Here is a 21509-nt window from a genome sequence, read left to right on the forward strand (position 1 = left end):
CCATTTTTGGTGGGACGAAGAAGAAAATCAATTATAACCTCGAAATTAATCAATATTTCTGGATGAAAAAGTTGCCAGGTACTCTCCAAAATAAGCCATTTAAATTGCAAAAATCATCGTCTAATAAAGTCTCACAGTTTTTGAGAAAAAAATTGTACAAGTCGCCTGTTTCATCGTTCTAACTGATCCCTTAAGGGGATGTACTGTACATACCGTTGGATAATTAAAATCAACGGTTTCTTCTAAATTGGATTGCTTCGTGACGGTTTGATGGACATACTAATTGGAGATCAAGTTAAGATTCATTTCTTGAACAAAAGAAACAGTACTTCGCTAAAATAAAAATACAGAAATAGTCCGGTTCAATTTAAAATTGCCAACTAATTTCCACAAGTAAATTGGCCGTCTTAACGAACCAATTAACAGTGTGCTTAACATTTCAGAGTTGTTTAAAATTCCAAAGAACTCAAAATCGATCTTTTGCCCGGTCACAGCAGGGGGTACAGCATAATCGATTTCGAGGGAAGTTCGATTGTCTAACTGAGCTGTCCTGGCGGCGGTAGAACAGATATCCGAGCGATCGATCCAATTAGCAACAAACTAGAAAGAAGAATCGAGTTAGAAGGAAGCACCGGGCTGTTCCGACGTCTCGTGAAACTGCTCCAGCTACGGATAATTACCGCGTCTCGAACGAGGGACTTTTTAGTCGTTGAACGAGAGCTGGACCAGTTTCACGTTGTCCGTTGTTCGGCGCGTTCGCGTTGCACCGGTTGAAGTAGAAGGACCTGTCGTTGCAGGTGAGCGGAATCAGCACAGAGATCTTCAAGCAAATCGAGACCGTCGAGAACGATCATGACGCCTCGACAGCTGCGGCCCTCGAGGCTGTCGAACGAAGGGGTGAGATGGTCGTCAGGGTCATCGAGCCGAGACAAATGGGCAGGAAGGCGTCCGAGGCGGCGAAAAAGTTCATTGCGATGCAGGTAAACCACTGTCAAAACAGTCGACATCATCATCAATCCCTTCAAGGGGTCTTCAATCTAAAGTGTCATTTCGTAGACCCTGTTTGAGAATTTTTGTAAAGAAATCGGACGATTCTTTTGTATTGAAGTTTTGCGTACATGTTCTCTATTATTTGGACCAGACAATAGAATTTTTTCAAGTCGAAATACTTAAAATTGTAGGACCTACACCAAAAAGTGACCAAATCGTCGCTGGGGGGGTCAAAAGCAATCCCCGGGTCATTCCCGCGACGTTTGTTATGGTGAATTATATCCCCCCTCTGGCCGGCCGGGTCTAATTACCCGGCGGACAATGCGGCAATCCCGGCCCGTTTTCTTATTTGCCCGTTTAATTCCGCGGGAATATTTGTCGGCGCACATTGTCACCGGGGCGACATTGGTTTCCAGGACCCGAAGCAGCCCATCCACTTTGTCGAGATAATCAAAAGGCCGGGGCAGACTCTCGGGCTCTATATACGGGAGGGCAACGGCGTCGACAGGAACGACGGCGTCTTTATCTCGAGGATAGCCCTGGAGACCGCCGTCTATAACAGCGGCTGCTTGAAGGTGAGACTTCTTTATCTTTTGTCGGACCGCGTCGAGTTAGAACCTAATTGCCGCTGCGCAACCGAGCCAATTCGGCCTCGGAATTTATTAAAACTCGGCTCCCATCGGGGGCCGGGCCATTAGGTCGAGTTAGAGGATCCGTGCTGGCTTGCGGCGCCTATGGGGCCAACCAGTATAGCATTGCTTTGTTTAGACCATCCCGTGAGAGAACATGCGTGGTTCTTGGATATCAGGATATGTAATATTGAGCTAGGATACGCGGGCTCTCTAGGTCACAACTCAAATTCAGGAATACGGGTCGTGATGTGAGGACCTAGTGACCCCTGGCGTTAATGAGGATGATATTGAGTAAGGATGGGTGAACATTCTAGGCCCACATAATACCCAAATTCATGTAAAACAGCAGCTGTTGCAGCTTTGAACAAATCATCCACAATACTATTGTATGTACCGTGTCATAGGGTCCCATTGGTCCTATGGGTTTTTCCGCTTGATGCTAAGTTATGGCTAAATAATGGATGGACCTTCTAGGTCACAAAGTATCCAAATTCACGCAAGACTTGGTTAGACATCTTGATCCAACTCCAGTTTTCTAAACCAGCTACACCGCTAAATGTGTCCATTAGGTAGGGGATGAGATCCTAGCGGTGAACCTGGTCGACGTGACGCACATGAGCCTGGACGACGTGGTGATCATAATGTCGATACCCAGGAGGCTAGTCCTGGCGACAAGACACGGCCAGCATCAGCCAATTTCGCACAGTCGCCAAACAGAGCACAAGGCTCCACCGGTCGTGGTGATCAAGAGGGAACTGAACGAGGACGAGAGCGATCATGCAACGAGTAATCACATCAGGTACGAATCCTAAACGTGTTCTAAACTTCACTCGAGAAACCATTGCTGGTCTCCAAATAATCTGGAAACACTTGATGATCGCAGAGACAGTAATCGCAGGCGTGGGGATGGTCGCGAGATGCTGCCATCTAGATCGAAGTTGGGACTAACGGGTCTAGGGTCCAGCCAAGACCTAGGGTCCAGCAACGGCGACTTGTACTACAATTCTAGACCGGAAGGGCACTGGTCCTACCAACCACCGCCGCCACCGGTAATCACGCATCAGCCAAAACCTTCGGCAACCCAGCACTTCCAGCCCTACGAGCGTGGATACCCAAAAACGTTGGAGAGCTTGGCTGAAAAAGTAAGTTTTGAGGATCCAGTCGATCTTTATCCGGAATCCTGAGGCAGGTTGGGATCTCAGTCCAAGAGAATGGTCCATGAACTCTAAAAAAGTTTTTACAAGATGGAGAACGTTGAAGAACGTTGGAGAATGTTTGATTGGGTTTTGATTTAGTGTCAGAAATCTCCACCTGCCGTCGGGAGTAGATCACACATAGATGTTCTAGACGATGTGGATCGAGCACCCTTTCACATACCTGTTTGCACCAAGTTGACACTTGTTTGCCTTTCTCTGTCTTCGATTGCAATCGCGATTAATCAGAAAATGGTGAATTCGTGGCAATGTCTCGAGACACTCTTGATAGAGATCGCTGTGACGCGTGCCGTCCGACCAAACCATTTGGAGCAAGAACGACATTCATTTAATCAAATTGAACTATTTTTGAAGACACGTGATCCGAAATGATTAGACTGTTTTGAAAGAACTGTTCGAATGGCTTGGGTAATGAACGGCTCGCGATTTCAATCGTGTTTCGACGACGTGTTTCACATGACTAATTGGTTCTATGAATGAATGCTACATTGATATTAACCAGGATTTCACAAAGGTAAAGAAACCACCAACTCTTTCTTGATATCTAGACTTGTGTATGAGCGCAATATTCTGCACCGTACCCGACCTGGACAGACAAGCATTCGTCCACAAAAACTCGTCGAATCTTTAATCCCCATACACTGCTCAAACTGAAGATTCACTTGTCTTCTTTTTTTAAATCGATTCCATTTCGAATGTGACACAAGCGAAACACAACTTGTTAATCTAAAGTATGAAGCAAAAATGGGTATTACCCTAGGATCTTTCATGTATTCCTGAAGAACGTATGAGGGTTAAACAAGACCTTTTACAATTTAAATCAAATCCCCTCGACTACTTAATCTAAAAAATAATTATTTAACAATGAGGTGTAGCTACAACAAGGTGACGAATGATTGTCGGTGTCCACGTGGAGTTGACTCGCCTCTGTATGTCCCTACTGGTAATGTGAATCCTCTTTATGTTGCCTCATCAGCTTTGCTATGCGTTCGTTCTTTCGATTTCTTTCTTTCCGAGTATTCTCTGCCCAGGACGATCCGTGATTGTCATAGTGTCACGACAGATGGATCTCCGAAACGAATTGAACCCCCAAAACAAACATAAATCGATCCGGTGAGATCCATTAATCGTGATTCAGTACCTCGTTTGAAGGCTTCTTCGATCACAGGCTAGTCTATTATTAAAAATGTACAATTTGTGGGGTCACTGTGAACGAAGAACCAACGAAACCATAAGTTTTGCGAATGAATAGTACTGATGATGCCACACGAATTTAGGTACACTCCTTTTACACGGGGCCCGTAATGCCCTCGAATGGCGGTCGCCGAATGTCAACGGGCGCGGGGATGCAGTCAGTTGGAAGCAGACTATCAGGGCAGACACAGTCGTCGCACTATGGTTATAGTCAGCATGCTGGAAGCGGAAGGATCATGCCCAGGAGCGGATCGGACCAGCATCTGCCCCGCGTTGACTATACAAGCATAACTACTCCGGCTAGACATACTCTACTTAGATCCAGCTTGAAAACAGGTAAACGAGCTCACTAAAGACTCAATTTTCACTAAAAAATCAACTTGTCCTCGACCCAAATTGAACGATTCAGGAACTCACTAACATAGAACTCTTCCTGCCAAATTACTACTCTCTATCTTGCCCGGGAGGCTATCGACAGGGAAAATCCGGATTATCGAATCACGGCCCGTTTTTCCCACTCAATCAACAGCAAGAATTTTCTAAAAATGGTGATACATTGCTAGCATTATTGCCCACATTTGTGAATTTTTTCAGACCTTTTTGGTTGAGTTTTATAGTCGTGAAAAATAAAACTGTACACAACTGCAGGTCTCTTAGTGCGGATTGAGTTGATAGTTTGGTCCTAAGACATTTTGGGCGCTTTTGCTTGGGTTGAAGCCTTTGTACTATTTTAAAATAGTAACATTTTGATACTACTTGAGGCTTGCGATCTTCTAGGAACATCAGGGTTGAGATACACGACGAGGTACGGCACCCAAGCAGACACGACCAGCACCCAGAGGCAGGGCCAGTTCGGTACCCTGACAAGGAGGCACCGGCCGCCATTGGACTACGCATCAGACACTGAAGCGACGTGTTCTAGCTCACCTAAGTCGGCGTACTATTACTACAGGCACAACATGAACAACCCTTCGCAAAGTAGCGCTGTGTCGCACTTGGCGACACTCTCCAGGTCACAGATTGGTCAGAGTTCCTCGGGTTAGTTGCCAACACGTGTCCAAGGACTAGATCCTCGTTTCTCCTTCTGTACTTGAACGGTAACAAAAAATTGTCTTCCATTGACTCCAGGTTTGAGATCCAACTCCTTGCCTCGCAGCAGCAGAACGTTACCCCAGCAGCCCGGCCTTAGGTCCGGCCTCAGTACCGTAGCATCAGGGTTGATAGACCAGGAGGACAGCGACGGGGCGTTATCAGCGCCCGAATTGCCTTCCATTCGACGTGATAGAGGTACCACAACCGATTCACAGTTGATTCGTAAGCTAACCTATCGGGGACTATACTGGACACTTAACTGTGCCCACAGGGAGGATACCATCATCACCTAGTGTGTTTACATCGGACGAGTACAGAGCATGGCTGAGTCGAACACCGAGTACCAGCGCGTTGTACGAACAGATCAGGGCGACCACGACTAGGCCACCTCGGTATACTTATAGTGCAGAGAACATCCACGCAGCTGCGAATCAGGTACAAGGGGTGTTACATCATTGAAAGATGTAGTTGGTTTCGAGGATTAAGAGTGTTATAATCATTGTTGTGTTTGGGCAGGGCGAGTATGGTAGCTACGGTGCCTACAGACCTCTGTCGAGCACCCTGGACCGTTTGTCAACGAGGTCAGCCTCCGCGCAACAGGTGAACCTGGCAAATCTGAGGGCGTCGACGGCCATCAGCTCCACATGTCACCGAGGAGCGACGAATCCGAGACCGGCCTCGGTTGCGTCGAGCGCCCGCACGTCGCTGACGAACCAGAAACCATCGTTGTCGAGCTCCACCGCACAGAGAGCCACCTCCGTCAGGAGGATCAGAAACATACTGGACCTGGAGTCAACGAGAAGCATACCCACCCCTACGCCTACTAGAACTCAGGATCAAAGACTGTTAGATATTAACCCTGCAGGTGGGCAAACATACTATGTCCTTGCTAGACCCATTTGCATTGTTTAGGGTATGCACAGGGTGGTCCCTTATGGGTGGTTCACCTACACCCTTGGGGGACGATAGGTCCTCGAGATGCAAATGGGTGACTGACAGCCTGGTCTTTTGTTAGAAATGATGATGGTGTGTGCAGAGTTCCTCAAGTATAAGATAGAGAAGCCTCCCACTGTAGGGACTCCGAGCTCGACCAGTTCACTCTTGAGTTCCCTAGGGGAGACCAGCGGTGGTGATCTTGCGGGTGGCGTCAGCGGACTATTATGGGTTCACCTGCTCGCCGGACGTGGCCTCAGGTCGACCACGTCCTCTTCAGCAGCCACCACGCCCTCCACCCCATCAGGTCAGCCTAACTTAGGTACGTTCGGGAGAGTGCACATCCCCTAGTCGGCATCTCCGTTGCACAGACCACTTAGACCCCGAGGAAAGGATTGCTACGCTCCGCTTCGGAAAGCCTGCAGAGTAGATCTACCTTCCCCTAACTCTCGAATGTCAGCAGGGTGACCGGCGCACGGTGGGATACTTGGAACCTGGGTACCCCATTGTGCGACGGTTTAGGGTACAGGGTCTAACCCGAGTCTACCGGAGGCCTGCAGCCTCTCGGTGGATTTCGGACCTAGAACGACCTGTCCCAACGTTTCTCTTTCTATTCTCGCGTGCAAAACAGCCAGCTGTGGGTTGAGGGACCTGTACTGCGTGCTGGAGTGCGACAGGGTGCACAAGGCGAGGACTGTCGTGAGGACCGGCGACCTGATGTTCGACTGGGACGAGACCTTCGAGCTGGATCTCGTTGGTAACCGGCAGTTGGATCTGCTCGTATACTCCTGGGACCCACAGTACAGGCACAAGCTCTGCTACAAGGGCTCCGTACACCTGGCCACACTACTCAAAGAGTCCCCGGTGCATCAATTGGCTGTCAAGGTCGAACCACGTGGCACCATCTACCTGAGACTACGGTACACTGACGCTCAGCAGACCTTCAGGAGGAGGGGTCTCCCGGTGATATCCCTGGCCACCAGAGTGGCGCCACTATTCGGGGTTGACCTTGACACTGTAGTAAGTAACTCCGAAAGAGGATTCCCAACGATTTGTAGTTCCTCCGTCGAATCGGATTCATTAGAGTCCAATGCGTCCCCAGGTGAGCCGAGAAAGCCAAACTGGAGGAGTTCCTGGTGGGGTCTCCACTGCCCTGGCGATGGATGTGCCAAACGTTCCCATAATCGTCTGGCGGTGCGTGGAGGAGGTCGAGAGAAGGGGTCTTGACATCATTGGTCAGTGCTTATTGACATGATTTACCGTTATGTTTTGAAGGGGTACTCGCAGAGCTAATTAGGGAACCCCGGTGACTGATACAAGCCGATTTTAACGAAACTTTTCATAAGTGTTTATTAGTGTTACATAAATTTATGTCTTATTTGTGGAGCCAAAAATAAGATATAACTTTTACTTCAATAATTTTTTGATATCTTTTCTGGTTTGCGATCTCTAAGCAAATCCATGATAGCGCTTGTAAGTGAGTTGAGAGTAGACAGTGATAACTTGTTGGTAACAGGTTTGTACAGACTTTGCGGATCGGCGACGAAGAAGAGGATACTTAGAGAGGCCTTCGAGAGGAACGCTCGGTCGGTAAACCTGTCACCCGACAATGTACCCGACATCAATGTCATAACAGGTACCATAGATGGTCAAAGTGAACCACTTCTAGCTGACGGTATTAAACATTGTAGCTCAATTCTCCAGGTGTGCTAAAGGACTATCTACGAGAACTTCCACAACCACTCTTCACGAAGTGCCTCTACCAGATGATGGTCGACGCACTGGCCGTATGTGTGCCGGATGACCCCCAAGGCAACGCTAAACTCATGTTCAGTATATTGGACTGTCTACCAAACGTGAACAGGGTGGGTGTCCAGTCAGACCTTTGAAAATCACCAACCGTACACTCGAATAACAAACATCACCCTCTATTATAGAGTACACTGATCTACCTGCTGGACCATTTGGCAATGGTAGTGTCCCAATGCAACAAGATGTCCCCTGCCAGCCTGGCAGTTTGTTTCGGACCAGTCCTAATGCTGCACTCCGAGGAACGTGGACCCCCGCTAGACTTCCAGCAGCCGATCGCTGTGCTGAAGTACCTGCTGGAGATCTGGCCCGTTAAGTCAGGTAATGTCGTCATTCACTAACACTGTTTCTAGACCCTGCCTCTCATCACCTCTTCCTGGCCACTATGATCGAATGCACCATTGCTTGACGGTGTGATTGGCCCATGATGAAACACACAGACACGACGAATAGGAACCGAATAATCAGACGCTCATTTCACAGACAGTTCGGAAGATTTCTTCAGTCGCTTCAGCGCTTCCTCGAATTACGCCAGCGGTCGAGCACAGCAACAGTCATCATCAACTGCAGCCGCAGCCGCAGCAGCAGCAGCAGCAGCCGCCGCAGCTGCAGCAACAGGTGCAACAACAGGTGCATCATCAGCTGCAGGGAACATTGGGACGCACAGGGCTGCCCTGGCAGCAGCAACGCTCACTTCATCAACAGCCCCCAACTACAATAACCGCAGCCCTCGCGCCCTCCACTCGTCCTCCGCCGCCGGTCAAGCCTCGACAGGTCAGTGTCTTCTAGGTGTACCCGCCTTATCTCGACGACGTTCGTTTCGATCTCTCGCTTCTCTTCAGCTACCTCTTCTAGCCTTTGATGAGAGCCATTAGCCCTGCGACAAGCCTCCTCTAAACTTGAGATTCAATAGGGAACACATTCGAGACACCTATTTTGATGAACCTTGTGTAAGTCCTTAGACAGCCCTAAAAACAGCCTCCAAACCATGAGGGATTAACCCAGGGGGGTCTCACTTGGTTTAAAGTCCCCTGAGTATGAAGGAGGGTTTAACACAGAGACTTTTAACCCAGGAGTGTGTAACGTAACCAAGACTCCCATCGTCTCACCTGGGTGACACCCCTCTCTTAGGCGACAGAAGAGAAGCCCGAGATCTCAAGTTTTCTGGTTCTTCCCATAAAGAAACTTTAAGTAACCGTGGAGCAAAAGGGACCAGAAAAGTTGACGTAAAGAGAAACGTGTTTCGACGAACGCGACTACCGTGTCTCTCGCTATATCTGCTTCTCTATCCGTGTCCTACATGCACCATTTTTTGAAGCGTATTGTGAACAGCATGGTAGGCCAAGTAAACGACTCTTCTCCCCATTGTTTCGCTTCGCAGAACAACAACCCTGACGCGCTTCCAGAACGTCAAGTCACAATCAACGATACCGTCCGTTCATTCATTACTCATGTTCATTCATTTCACCGAGATATCGTGGTCGGTTTCACAGAGTATATTGCCGCGGTTCTTCATTAAGCCCCATTGCAAATCGTTCTTCTCGCGCAGCTTACTTGCTTCATTAGTAGCCCACGGACGTTGCCCCTTATGGGGGGAACCCCGTGTTTTATGGGACATTTTCGACTACATCATAGCGTCTGTTCGAAGCAAAGAAGCTGACCGTGGCGAAGAATTTGCAAATGTCGTATTTTCAACGAATCCGTGTAAATATATCTAGCACTCCAAAAAACACTTCCGTGCATGTCTCGATGTCAGTTCTGTCCGTTACTTGGGTGGGTGATTGTTTTTCTTTGTTTTTGCTCCGCCAGTCTCTCGACATCTTTCCATTATATAGTGACGATTTACGTTGTCTTCTTTATCTTTTTTCGTTTGGGCACGTATTCTTCAGAGCAAGCGCAAATTGCCGGCTCTACCAAACCGCTGACAGCACAGAGACGCCGCTTCTTGCACAGGTATTATCGTTATTATCATTTTTCATTCGCGTTACATCAGCCTTTAGTTGTCGTTATCACTTGCATGGCCCGATGTCAGATGTCAGAGTACCGATGCACACTTAATCTCGTCTTGTCATGTTCCATCACGTTCAAGCACAGTCTGTGTCCTTTCGTTGAACCGTAGCCATAGCGTACCTACCTTGGTTGAGTGTGAGGACAATACTGATGATTCATACTGTTTTATAGCATCTGATGAACCATAGTTTGGCTACGAACGTCTTGTCACAATGGCCTTGCACTAATGTGACAGTTACGCACAAGTACTCCTAACTAATTGGAGGATTGCATAGCATTAATATTCACAGAAGGAAGACTTTAGTATCTTTTGCGCGTTAATTGAATATTCAATCAAAGGACAGACTTCTTCTAACATCACCAGTGAATATTGCTTATTAATTTGATAATGATACAATGGAGACTTTGATGTTGCCTTCGTCGTTCAGCCAGCCAATGAAATGCAACGTAGATTCTGAAATAACAAGACAAATTACATAGTTAGACAGCAGATTGAGAGGAAGATACAGGTCAAGTGGTCCTCCTTCATATTTTAATTAAACGATCATCCGGTTCACGGTAGTTCTTTCATCACTGACATTCTGAGGGATCGTAAATGTATCCTAGCATGTTTTACTCGCATCACAGTTGTTGCATCTTGAATTCAGTTCAACGATTCTGTCACCGTGGCGCTTCGTTTTTGGTAACTTCGAATGTTTCTAGCACTTTGTCAGAGTGAGTAACACTCTGCGGTATTTCGATTGAACTGAACTCGAATGTACGGCTATCTTTACTTACCTCTTCATATTTTTTAAACTTCACACTGAACAGTTGCACTCGCACACAACAGCACATGCACTTTGTTCTCCATTCACATAAACGAAACGGTGAATATGCAGGGTCATAATAAGGTCACCAAGTCCTGATGTGCACCAAGAATCATCTAATGACGGAATCATTCACAACCATTCGTCTTACACAACCTCAAAACATCACGGTTTCCCTTCAGTCATGTCTTCACACGATTGAGGTTAACCTAGAGTCGGTTAGGACACCGATGCGACAATTAAGAGTTTCAAGAATTCTCCAGCGGTGTTGGCACTTGCATCCATTTCACGTAACTTCAAAACATCACAATCTTTTCATAATGTTCCGCCACCTAACTCCTTGCACAACTGAGGCTAACCTCACTCACGCTTGAGAACCCCCATGGGTCAGTCGACTGTGTGCAAGGAGTTAACTATGAGAACATCCACATTCATCTCACATAACTGTCACAAAACATCACAACTTCTCCTCCTGCTTCACAGTTTCCGACCACTTAAGGGGGCCGGCAGGCATTTGGCAGGCATACGAACACTAAATCTCTCGAAGTTAAGAGAATCTCTCTGCAATATACGTATACGAACTTGCAAGGTTCAAAATCTTGACAAATTTACGCTTCATTATTGCAATGAGCAGTTTAAAAGTGGTCACTTGTGTTTCCTAAAAGTCCAATTTACGTCTGTACGGAGTCCAAATTGCAAATTTCTACCTCATCGTGGAGTAATTTGTAATATTCGGCAGAAAACTCGTTTTCTGAAGCAAGTATGACGTCACAAGATGGCTGCCGCAGAGAGATTCTCTTAATTTCGAGAGATTTAGTGTTCGTATCGAAAAAAAGGCTCCGTACAGACGTAGCAAAGACATGTACAAACACGGTGGTATGCATTTTTAATTGATTACTTACTTATTTAAGACGTAAAATGTCTAGAAAAAAAGGCACAGCGTAACATAGCGTGACGGTCAAGGCCAAATGCCTGCCGGCCCCCTTAACTCTTTGCGCAACAACGAACAGTCTAGTCCCCGACTAGCATACTCGCGAGAAAGTGCAAAGAGTTAACGACTTGTTGTGCATTACCTTAGATCAGTGCTGTTCACGTTTAGGGGTCCTCGAGCGGTTCTATCCCTGAGTCACTACCGCATTTTGTGCAGTACATGCACGCGTAGCATACAGTGTAGCCAGATCGGAGAAATCGAGGGGAATAGAGTTACCCCCTTTCGGCATTACCGGATTAGTCAGATGACATTGTGACATGTGCACGAAACAGAGACGAAACGCGTCACGTGACCAGTCTGTGGCGGAAGTAAGTAGAAGGGGTAAGGTAAAGTGGATGAAAAAGTCTTGATCTGGCCACACTGGTAGCACACAGTTTATGAGGTATTAAGAGTCAGTGTCGCCAGACCGGGGAATATAGTTCTCTATTTGCATTACTGAACTAGTCAGGTGACAGTGTGACACGTGGGGATGCTGGCCGTTTGAAAATGGGGGAATAGCGTCGTAGAAGGGGAAGGGTAGAGTGGGAGACAAGTGTTAATCTGGCGACACTGGTCAGAGTAGACACAGCGATGGCTCTCGCCTCTAGAGCTGACTGAACAGCACTGTCTTAGATGAGTGACCGGCCCTAGAATTAACTGAGAACGACGCTGACCTGGCGGCGTCTCTGTTTGCACAGGTGATAGTCTCGTCACCCGGTTCACCTAGCAGTGAGGAGTCGGAAGAATCGCCGGAGCCAATTAACAAGAGCCTCCTGGGCGACCTGAGACTCATGAAGGGCAACAACGGAGTAGCACCTGATGCAGCTGGTCCTGGGACAGAGCAAATCACACCGACCAGCAGCGTCGACACAGAAGAGGGGAACACACCGCATCCTGAAGAAGGCGAGAGAGGCGTCGAGGGCGACGCCGAGGCAAGCGATGACGATCGACACCAACACGTACCCAAGACACACTGAGAGGTCTTAGTCGATCCATGCGAGTAGGTTCGGATCCAGTGGCGCCCTAAATAGCTTGAACGTCTTAATCTGACCGAATCATTCAAAGAATCCCTTGCTTTCTTCATTCGGAAGGAAAACTTGAAACGAAAGATTAGTTAATGGGAATCGTGATGAAGACCAGATACAGCGTTGGGCATCGAACAGTGAATATCTCTCTGGTAGCCTGATACACATGGTTTGTTGATATTGATTCCATTGGTTGGTAATGCCTGATGATTGATCAGATCCACCAAAACTGTTGATTGCTAGTCATGGATTGTTGATTGTTGAATTAATCCCTTCTGCCTTTCTAGTCCATTTTTATCTGTATAGTTTGAGTGCGAGTAGGTTCGGTGTTATCCCCTGAGGATGATCATCGCTGAACCATGACCAATATTGTTAGTTCTCATATTTTTGAAAATGTTCATTAATCCATGCCCAACTCTAGTCATGAGTACGGATAACCTAAGAGGTGTTACTCGTGAGTATTATAAACAAAGAACTAGCCTGTTGGAACAGGCGTTTTATTGAAGCGTTGGAAAGTTTTTGTTACTAGTAGGCATACTTATTTTAAACTATTCGCTGGAGGGACTGTGGGGGTTATTTCTTGAGATATTGTCGGCTGTTTCGAATTCTGTTCCATAGACTTATACGCCCTTGCGTAACGCTCTGATATTCATTTCTGAAGCAACGCATCTTCGGAGAGGTTAGGTCTAAAGGAACTAGAATCCTCTAATAGTTGTCTTAAGGGCTCGCCCCCCACGTCCAAGATCCTAATGAGAATTGAAAGAGAATATATTCTGTTTTCATGAATTATTTTCTGGGGCTGCGTGTTGTTCGCTATGTCAGCGTGGAGGTCTGATATAGCAACACACGCTGGCCGCTTTAGCGAATTGCCATTTTGAAGCTGTTCGTAGAACAGCCTGGACTTGAGTATATAGTCGCTAAATGTGTTTACCGTTTTTCTAGTCGAATGGTTTCTTTGAGAGTATTATTGCTGTTAGTACCGTTTTAAAAGAGAGAGAGAGAGAAAGATACGTTTCTTCGTTGTAACGTTGTGTTTTTAAATGTTTATCGCTTTGGTAGTCGGCGTGTCGAGTTCCAATCGCGTGAGAAAAGAAAAATCATGTACCAGATTCAAGGCTGAAAAATCCTGTCGCCAGACGCACAATAACACAGAGCGATCACGAGTTTCTTTTTTTCTCGAACGAAACACTCGACGAAACGCGCATAATCAATGGGACCACCGCGACTATTCTCCACCGCATCCTTTACGAAGAGAAACGCGACATCCAACGCTGAAATCGACTGAAATCTGACGAGACCCGCAACGCGCGTCCACCGCTACGGGGTATCCCCCTTTGGTGATATATCCCCATGGGGGTTCCCCGGTGTGAGAGAACCCGAGCAACTATCGTTCTCGACGAAATCGCCAAAGACTGCTACGAGATCACGGAAGAAGAAGAAAAAACTGGTTCCTAGTTCGCAATCCCTTTGCACAAAATTCGACTTTTAGACTGACTACGCCCTCCTATGGAGAGGACACTCGAAACAAAAAAATGAAGCCCCTATGGGGGGACTCTCATCGCAGCCCGAGGAGTCGTTGCCCATTCGAGCTTTTTCTTCGCACACAAGAAAACAAGATTCCAAGGATGAACGTCTTTGCCACCCAAACACGGTCGATGCACATCAGTGAACAAGGACTCCCAACCGATTTCACGGATATGGGAGAGGAGAGGCTATAGGGGTCCTAGGGATCCGCTAGGAGGCTCTATGGTCAATCTTGCGCCAGAGTTCAAGCTATTTCCGGCCTGTCGAGACCTCTGTATATCTTTGAGAGCTACTTCCAGACGACGCAGAACCCGGCTGAGGACCCAGTCCCAGCGACGCAAAAGAAAAACGAAGAAACCCAAGTTGGCAGACCGAAACAACACACACAGGAGAGTGTCTACACAAAAAAGAAAAAAGAAGATGGAGAAATAAATCACACAGATACGGCATTCGGTTTATATACAATATACTATATATATTATATATATACATATTATATATACACACATAGGCTAGCCACGATATACATGTGCTTTTGATAAAAAACTATTATTTGTAGCGGGTAGCCACCCCTCGTATACAGAAAAAAAGAAAACGATCGCTGGAAGACGATACACGTTGCGTTCACATATACATATATATGGAGACTAAATTGGGGGATGGACAGAGGACGAGGACACATGCCATTGGTTATGGTATGGTGTGTGTATGTGCACGCAGACGATTATACATAATATACATAAATTTTCACCGCGGCAAGAGCCGGGGGAACCGATTCCAAGACTTGTACATGTTGACAATAGCAAAACAAATCGACGAACAAAGAGAGAGCGAGCGAGAGAGAAAATGATAGTGCATGATAGAGAGAGAAAGAGGGGATGCGTAAACCGTAATCGGGGGACAGAGAAAAGGAGTCGAAACTCACCGAGAAACGATAATAATTACGAGTAATGAGTTAATTGTAACTTGTAAACGACTAAAAACATAGCCAGTATTATTGTGTACGCGAGAGAGAGAGAGAGAGAGAGAGAGAGAGAGAGAGAGAGAAAGAAAGAGAGAGAGAAAGGAAGAACACTTCAGGGGTTGGGGTGGGGGGACAACCCGGGGAACCACCGTGTCATGGGGGCGATCCGGGGTTCCTTTGTTCTATGGTCTCGACAACGTGGCCACGAGTAATGACCATTATCACTTACTACCGATAGTTTGTAACGTGTGTAAAGAAACAGCTATGTATATGCGGGCTAAGTCGCTGGAGCTTGCCAGTTGAGCTTTATCTTTGTTGCCCTAAGTGTAGAGAACCATTGGAAAATGTGAAGATTGCATCATTATCTGGTTTGTGAGCTATTATACAAGCAAACTTACGAGGTTAACAAGGATAACAGCTGGCAATCTTTAGCGAATCGCAGGGTAAGAGTTAATTAGTCCACTAAGAGTGTTGCTGTCACTTGCAATGCTATGGAGAATGGCTCCACAAAAAGATTAGTATAATCTGGCCTCTCCCATATTGCTGCAAGCGATAGAGACTCTGGATTGGACAAAGTTGTTGCCGAACACTTATAAATAATGTATAAAATGTATCGTGTATGAATAACGTCATTCTGCAAGCTGGGGTTGCCAAGTATCAGTCAACCCTTTGGAGAGGAGATCACTTCTAAAATATTGATCGTTAATTTCAGTTTCACAGTGTTGGGACATGCGAGCGAACAGGAACTTCGTTTCATCTTTTATTCAACATCAACCATGAGAAGCTTGAATGTTAATGAAAGTATGCGTCGGGAATGCCTGTGCCTTCAAAGGGTTGACCATTGTTGCCGTTGCTTTCCATTACTCGTGTCCTCGTGTTAGAATGCAGTATGTATGAGCGGCATACAATATATCTTTTGTATACCAGCATCGTCCAATAGAAAACAGGAAAACCTTCTTCTGGTGTCTGAGAGGAAGCAAAAGACAAACATACTTACGCGATCCTAAATTGTCTTAACGATTAACAAGCAGGGTTTAAAGATACCTAAGTGTAACGTACTATAGGTAGATCATTCAATAACAGTGTCACATTGAACAGATGTGAGGAACCTCGTACTGTGTTTGGAAAACTTGAGAGATGAACAATAATTGGACGAGTCACAATGACCAAGGAAAATGTTAGATAACGTACCAGGTTTATTGGACAGTGCTGTTATGATACGTGGGAATATATACGTATGCGTGCTGTATTTATCCTCTGTGCACTAGCATAATGTCGGTGCGCCCTCTTTTTTCCGCACAGCGTTTACCTAATCGACGTCGCTGGCAGAAGGACGTCGGCCGGGTACGGTGTTTATTTGACGTAGACGAGAATCGCGGATCATTGTATAGCTCAGTGTACCATAATTCGTGTAGCCACACTCTAATCGTATGGAACCCCGAGTGTTTGACTATTGTTCGATGTTGAAACGCGACGGAACGCCGGATACCATTTCTCTTCCCACGTTTTCGCAGACAAGTGTCGTTCCTGGTATTCCCGTGAGAAGTTAGGTTGGCAAACCTGGTGGTCATTTGAACGATTGGCGGGAAAAAGTGCTGCGGAGCACTGTAAATTCTCGAGAGAATAAGTTCCGGTGGTATATGATTTTAAAAAAATATTATAAAATTTCTTTTACCAGGAGAAATCTTACTGGAATCGGGGAACGGCATAACCTGTTGAACATTTTGATATTTCTTGTGACAAAGTACTTTAATGTTAATTCTTTATAAACCACATACACTACTGCTTTTTATATTTATATCATTTGATATATTTTGTACCGAAACGATAATACCTGATTCTTGTTAATCAATTTCTCCACTAGTTACCATATAAGATTTCTATGAACTATACAACCAGTTGCACCAGGGAATATTGAAGAGAACAATATTTAAATGGTCGCAACAAGAAGCACTGATTATAGAAAAAGTATTGCAATAAAAGATATTGCAGAGACTAATATTAACGAGAAACAGTATTGCAATAGGGGATATTGCAGATTTAAGAAAATAATATTGTGGTAAAGGGAAAAAATGTAAGAGTATTATTAAGGGAGGTATTTGCTATTGTACAAATTCCAAAAAAAAAACAAAGAATAGAATTGGGCCAATGTGTCGAACAAACTATCTTTCTGCGAAAGGAGCCAATCTCTCTATATTCACCAATCGACTGAAAGCAAATTCGCCCCATTGAATTGTCCTAATCGTTGTACATAAGTATACGGAACAATAATATTTTACAGTGAAAGCGTGTTGTAATGGTATCCAGCATTCCTCGGCGTTCTTAATTTTACTAATTAACAATAAAATCACACAACTAAGGCGTGTACCATTAATTATATTATACGTGAAAGCACACTGCCGCAATTTTGTATGATTGACTGTTATTATATATACCTATACCTATATATTGTGCTACGCCATACATAATTACTAATAGAGAGACTCGACTCGAAGGACTGATACATGTCTGTTGAAGGATTCCAGGATGTGGCTCACACGTTTCCTTTGCTTCTACGCAGTCTTTCTAGACTTTTCCTCGAGTCTGGGAGTCCAGTGCTAAACGAAGAAGTCTTCGGAGTGATTGAACAAGTGCTAAAAACGTGTGACTCCTCAAAACAGAATTATACAAACATTAAACATTAAGTCTTGGCAAGGATTTTCACAGAAAATGATCAAAAACAGTAACAGGGGGTTATATATTTTTTTTTCTAGTTTGGCGCAGAAACGATGAACAGGGTCACAACAGAGACAAAACAACACATTTTGAGCTGGCGATTCATTTATTCCTCAGGATTACACTAAAAACTGGGGTGCCAGGTAGATTCGCAGGAACTACACAGTGACAATCAGTTACGCATGATGAGTGGGCACATCGGTGGTTTAGGAACTGAGCTGCAGGTCACAGTAACTACTCGATACACTGAACCAAATTGTTCTGGAGCATCATGGGAATGTAAAGCTTGATACCAGTGGTACGTAGACATGGTACGCTGTCAATTTGAACTTCTCATCGTTTCAGTGCCAATGCGAGGGTGCTCCTGAGTTTTTCAGGATAACGGAAACGTTTGTCATAGCCTGGAAAGGGGTGTCGGGTATCCTCCGAGAGACATAGTATCGTTCACGAGCAACCCCTTGAATTGAAGAGCCTGGCAAGCCACGGTTCGTGCTCTCGACATTCCCGAATCCAATTCGTCGACTTTTTCAATTTCTTCCTTGCCTCGTTCAGAAGCGCACACACACATTTCATCGACAAAAACGAATCGAACGTCATCGAAGGGTAACATCGGGGTGGGGGTTGGGGGAGGGGATGAAAGCAACTTCTTCCGTTTTGTCATTCTGACCCTGGGCGAGACCGTCTTCACAGCGCTGAGTTTTGTTTCGATTCGATTCGCAAAGAGGGGAAAAACGGCGGTGTTCGCATAATTTCTCACTTCACAACGAACCACCACGTGTGGGGTGGAAGAGATGCACGTACAGTAAGCACGAACAAACGAAGTAGAGTATATAAAAGAATGGGAGGAGGTGGAACGGTGCAGGGGGGAGGGGGCATGTAATAATAAGAATCTAATTTTTTATCGTGCTCGCATTACCTGATTCTCTATTCGTGCAATCGCGTTTCATCGAGCAACCACGATTACTCAAACGTGTACACAGACATACACCGAGACATAAATGACACGAGCACATACCTCAGACGAACTTTTTCACGCGGACAAAGAAATTGTTGACCCAGCGGTTTATATTTTCTACTGTGGCACACACACACACAACTCTTCGAGCGTTTTAGTCTTCTTTACAACGACCTCGCGAGATGTTCTCTGGACCGATCGTTCTCAGAAGCTAAGGCTGGAGGCGGGGCCGTCGAGGATCAAGAAGATCAAGAGAAATCACATTGTACAAGAGGAGTAATTAACCGACGGTCCCCAGGTCTCCAAGCCGTACAACTTCGTGAAGAAGAGGAAGACTTCTTCGAGCAGCCGTCTCTAATTTCCCGAGCAGTAAAAAATCGAATCCTAAACGCTAACGCGAACAACTATATGTACATACGATATGGACCACGTTTGTCATATTGAAATGTTTCTAAAAAAAAAGCCAAAAAAAGAGAGAGTTTTTCTATGATTTTTCTATGATTTAGAGACAGAAGTAGTCGAGAGAAAAAAGGATAATCGAAGAGAGAAAGAGAGAGAGTGAATGATTGTCTACCAGATGTATTGTTTCCGCAGAATCGTCGCGAGGTTCGCATTCAACCGTGTACTCTTCAGTCGGCCATTTTCTTCGGCGAGTTTCCCGCGTCCTACTTCGAGTCATCCATGTTTATAGTGGTTTCCGGAGACATCAGTATTAACGTGTTACCTCAGACTGACTCTATCGAGAGCCCATTTTCTTCTCGTTTCTTCGCATCATCAAGAAAAACAGGAACCGAGGAAGAGGAGCGAGCAAAGAGAGCTCTCGGGGAACCTCGGAACGATTCTCCAAAGATTTTGAGTTATTCTACTCGCGCGAGAACCGGAAGATGAAGAGGAGGAGGGAGATGATGAAGAAATTAAATCGAATTCCTCAAGCCGCTGATTCCACCGAGAGACGAATAGAAGAACACCGTTCCCGGTGTCCGACCTCGACAAGCAACCGACACATAAGTAGCCGATCAAATTTCGGAACCAAGATAATAATAATGTACAAAGATGAAGCGGATCGTGTGAGGTGACACGATCAAGAGAGAGACACACACAGACACACACGGCCGGGCGAGGACGAGCATGGATTGTCGTCTCTCCATCGTTTTTCCGAGCTCCACATTCTCGGGGGATTCGAGGTACGAAGCGCTTTCTCTGGTAGAGAATACCTAGCTGAGGGACTGAGGGTAGAGGTGTTACGACCGATGGGATACCTGTACATATGTATATCGCATCGTGTTCTGTCGCAAGCGTAACGTAATACCGCTGAAAATTTGGGCGAGGATGGGGGTGTACGTAAACAGGCTCGGTCAAGGAACAGGGTACAGCAAACTCGTGGGGTTTGGCCATTAGGGGGCTAGAATCTAAGAGTGGTGCAGCTCCTTTGGGCTTGTTGGGCAGGTTAAACCTGTTCAAATCACTCCAAACACGCCACGGTGGTGTGTCGTTAATTGATTTTTAAGTTCTAATTCACTTTCAAACTTGGGACACATGGGGTCTGCACACAGGTGCGTTCTACACATCAAAAAGTGGGGTTGCAAGCTTAGGTACGTCTTAATGAGGCTGTACCCTATGTGATCCTATGGGGTTCGTCTCTAAAACTGGTCCCAGATAGTTCCAGTACCTCCCCCAAGTTAGCTAGCCAGTTCAAACCACCCCAAAGGATAGGTAGACCCTATGGGTTTACGATGAGTAAACCCTCAGGTGCTTTCCATAGTCCCGTAATGATGTTTAGATGGTAGCAGATCTGGGCCAAGCTTCCTGATCCAAAATTTCGCGAAAATACCCTTCGTGTATATACGAGCTGGCTGTATCTTGTTCATTGACTGCTCGCAAAAGCGGATTCGCTGTGGCCATAGTCTGCCTGAAGGTGTACAGTTTCGGGTACCGGCGGCGTTGCCAGATCTAGGCTGCGCGAATATTTTCCAGAGAAACGTAGCTCCATGTGTAATTATACGTAGAGGGGGAGAGGGGAAGAGAGACACTGTCTCCTAGAATCACCGCGAACACATATCTGACATCATCGGATCCGATGGGGGTTACAGAATGGCATGGCGGCGCGGACCCCCCTTGGGGTATCAACAGAGGACAGTTTGTTTCAAATGGTCTACACTTCAAGATAGTTGAGTCTTATTTTTCTACCTCTTCTTTTGTCCATTGTTGTGAAGTTGAGTGTGGAGAGTTCAGGGGGGCCGAACCCCCATGATATTCCAGTCTGGGTTTGCTAATGGGGGTAGCGAACCTGTTTGGGCCCTTTGCTGAATTTCTGTCCTATAGACGACTTTGGACTCTGATCTGCTGTTGAACTTAACCTGGATCACAGAGCGTGATTTTAGGTTATGTTCGACGGCAGATGACGCAAAGAGCCCTGCGAGGTTACCAAACGAGCACGGATCCGTCGATCAAGGTCTACGCCTGATCGTTTCCATCCTTCATCGAGCAGGGGCATAATTAGGTCGTAGGTTTTAACCCTGAAGCTTTCATTGTCCTACATATCATAGAGATCGGGGAGGGGGGATCCCTTTTGTTTTTCGTGGAGGCCTACGAACGGGATTCTTGGGTTATCGTAGACGAAAGCGGAGAACGAAGAGATGATTAAAGAGGGCCTTTAGTATTTGATAGAGAATAGAA

The 21509-nt window shown here is 46.0% G+C and overlaps 1 protein-coding gene and 1 long non-coding RNA gene across 7 annotated transcripts in view; both read left to right on the plus strand.

Annotated features, from left to right (window-relative positions):
* The window catches only part of Rhogap100f (Rho GTPase activating protein at 100F), a 53031-nt gene extending 38450 nt beyond the window's left edge, over positions 1 to 14581 (plus strand). Inside the window, exons 5-21 of one of the 6 annotated variants that reach the window (XM_076795725.1) lie at positions 780 to 980; positions 1407 to 1565; positions 2192 to 2421; positions 2506 to 2764; positions 4114 to 4366; positions 4808 to 5068; positions 5159 to 5317; positions 5394 to 5557; positions 5639 to 5987; positions 6138 to 6377; positions 6687 to 7075; positions 7158 to 7290; positions 7572 to 7691; positions 7760 to 7920; positions 7993 to 8185; positions 8352 to 8638; positions 12349 to 14581. In XM_076795725.1, coding sequence (XP_076651840.1) covers positions 780 to 980; positions 1407 to 1565; positions 2192 to 2421; positions 2506 to 2764; positions 4114 to 4366; positions 4808 to 5068; positions 5159 to 5317; positions 5394 to 5557; positions 5639 to 5987; positions 6138 to 6377; positions 6687 to 7075; positions 7158 to 7290; positions 7572 to 7691; positions 7760 to 7920; positions 7993 to 8185; positions 8352 to 8638; positions 12349 to 12627 — 3837 coding nt within the window. In that variant the 3' untranslated portion in view covers positions 12628 to 14581. Of the gene's footprint in view, positions 1 to 779; positions 981 to 1406; positions 1566 to 2191; positions 2422 to 2505; positions 2765 to 4113; positions 4367 to 4807; positions 5069 to 5158; positions 5318 to 5393; positions 5558 to 5638; positions 5988 to 6137; positions 6378 to 6686; positions 7076 to 7157; positions 7291 to 7571; positions 7692 to 7759; positions 7921 to 7992; positions 8186 to 8347; positions 8639 to 12348 lie in introns of all 6 variants that reach the window. The other 5 variants (XM_076795726.1, XM_076795728.1, XM_076795727.1 and 2 more) reach the window with 5 other exon arrangements.
* A 5-nt stretch (positions 14582 to 14586) lies between these two features.
* Positions 14587 to 19928, plus strand: LOC143358545 (uncharacterized). The gene is made up of 2 exons (XR_013082964.1): positions 14587 to 16591; positions 17681 to 19928. It is a non-coding gene; the product is annotated as an uncharacterized LOC143358545 (long non-coding RNA).
* Positions 19929 to 21509: the final 1581 nt, after the last annotated feature.

This window comes from Halictus rubicundus, chromosome 11 (assembly GCF_050948215.1).
Source record: "Halictus rubicundus isolate RS-2024b chromosome 11, iyHalRubi1_principal, whole genome shotgun sequence".
In the NCBI taxonomy this organism is placed as follows: Eukaryota; Metazoa; Arthropoda; class Insecta; order Hymenoptera; family Halictidae; genus Halictus; species Halictus rubicundus.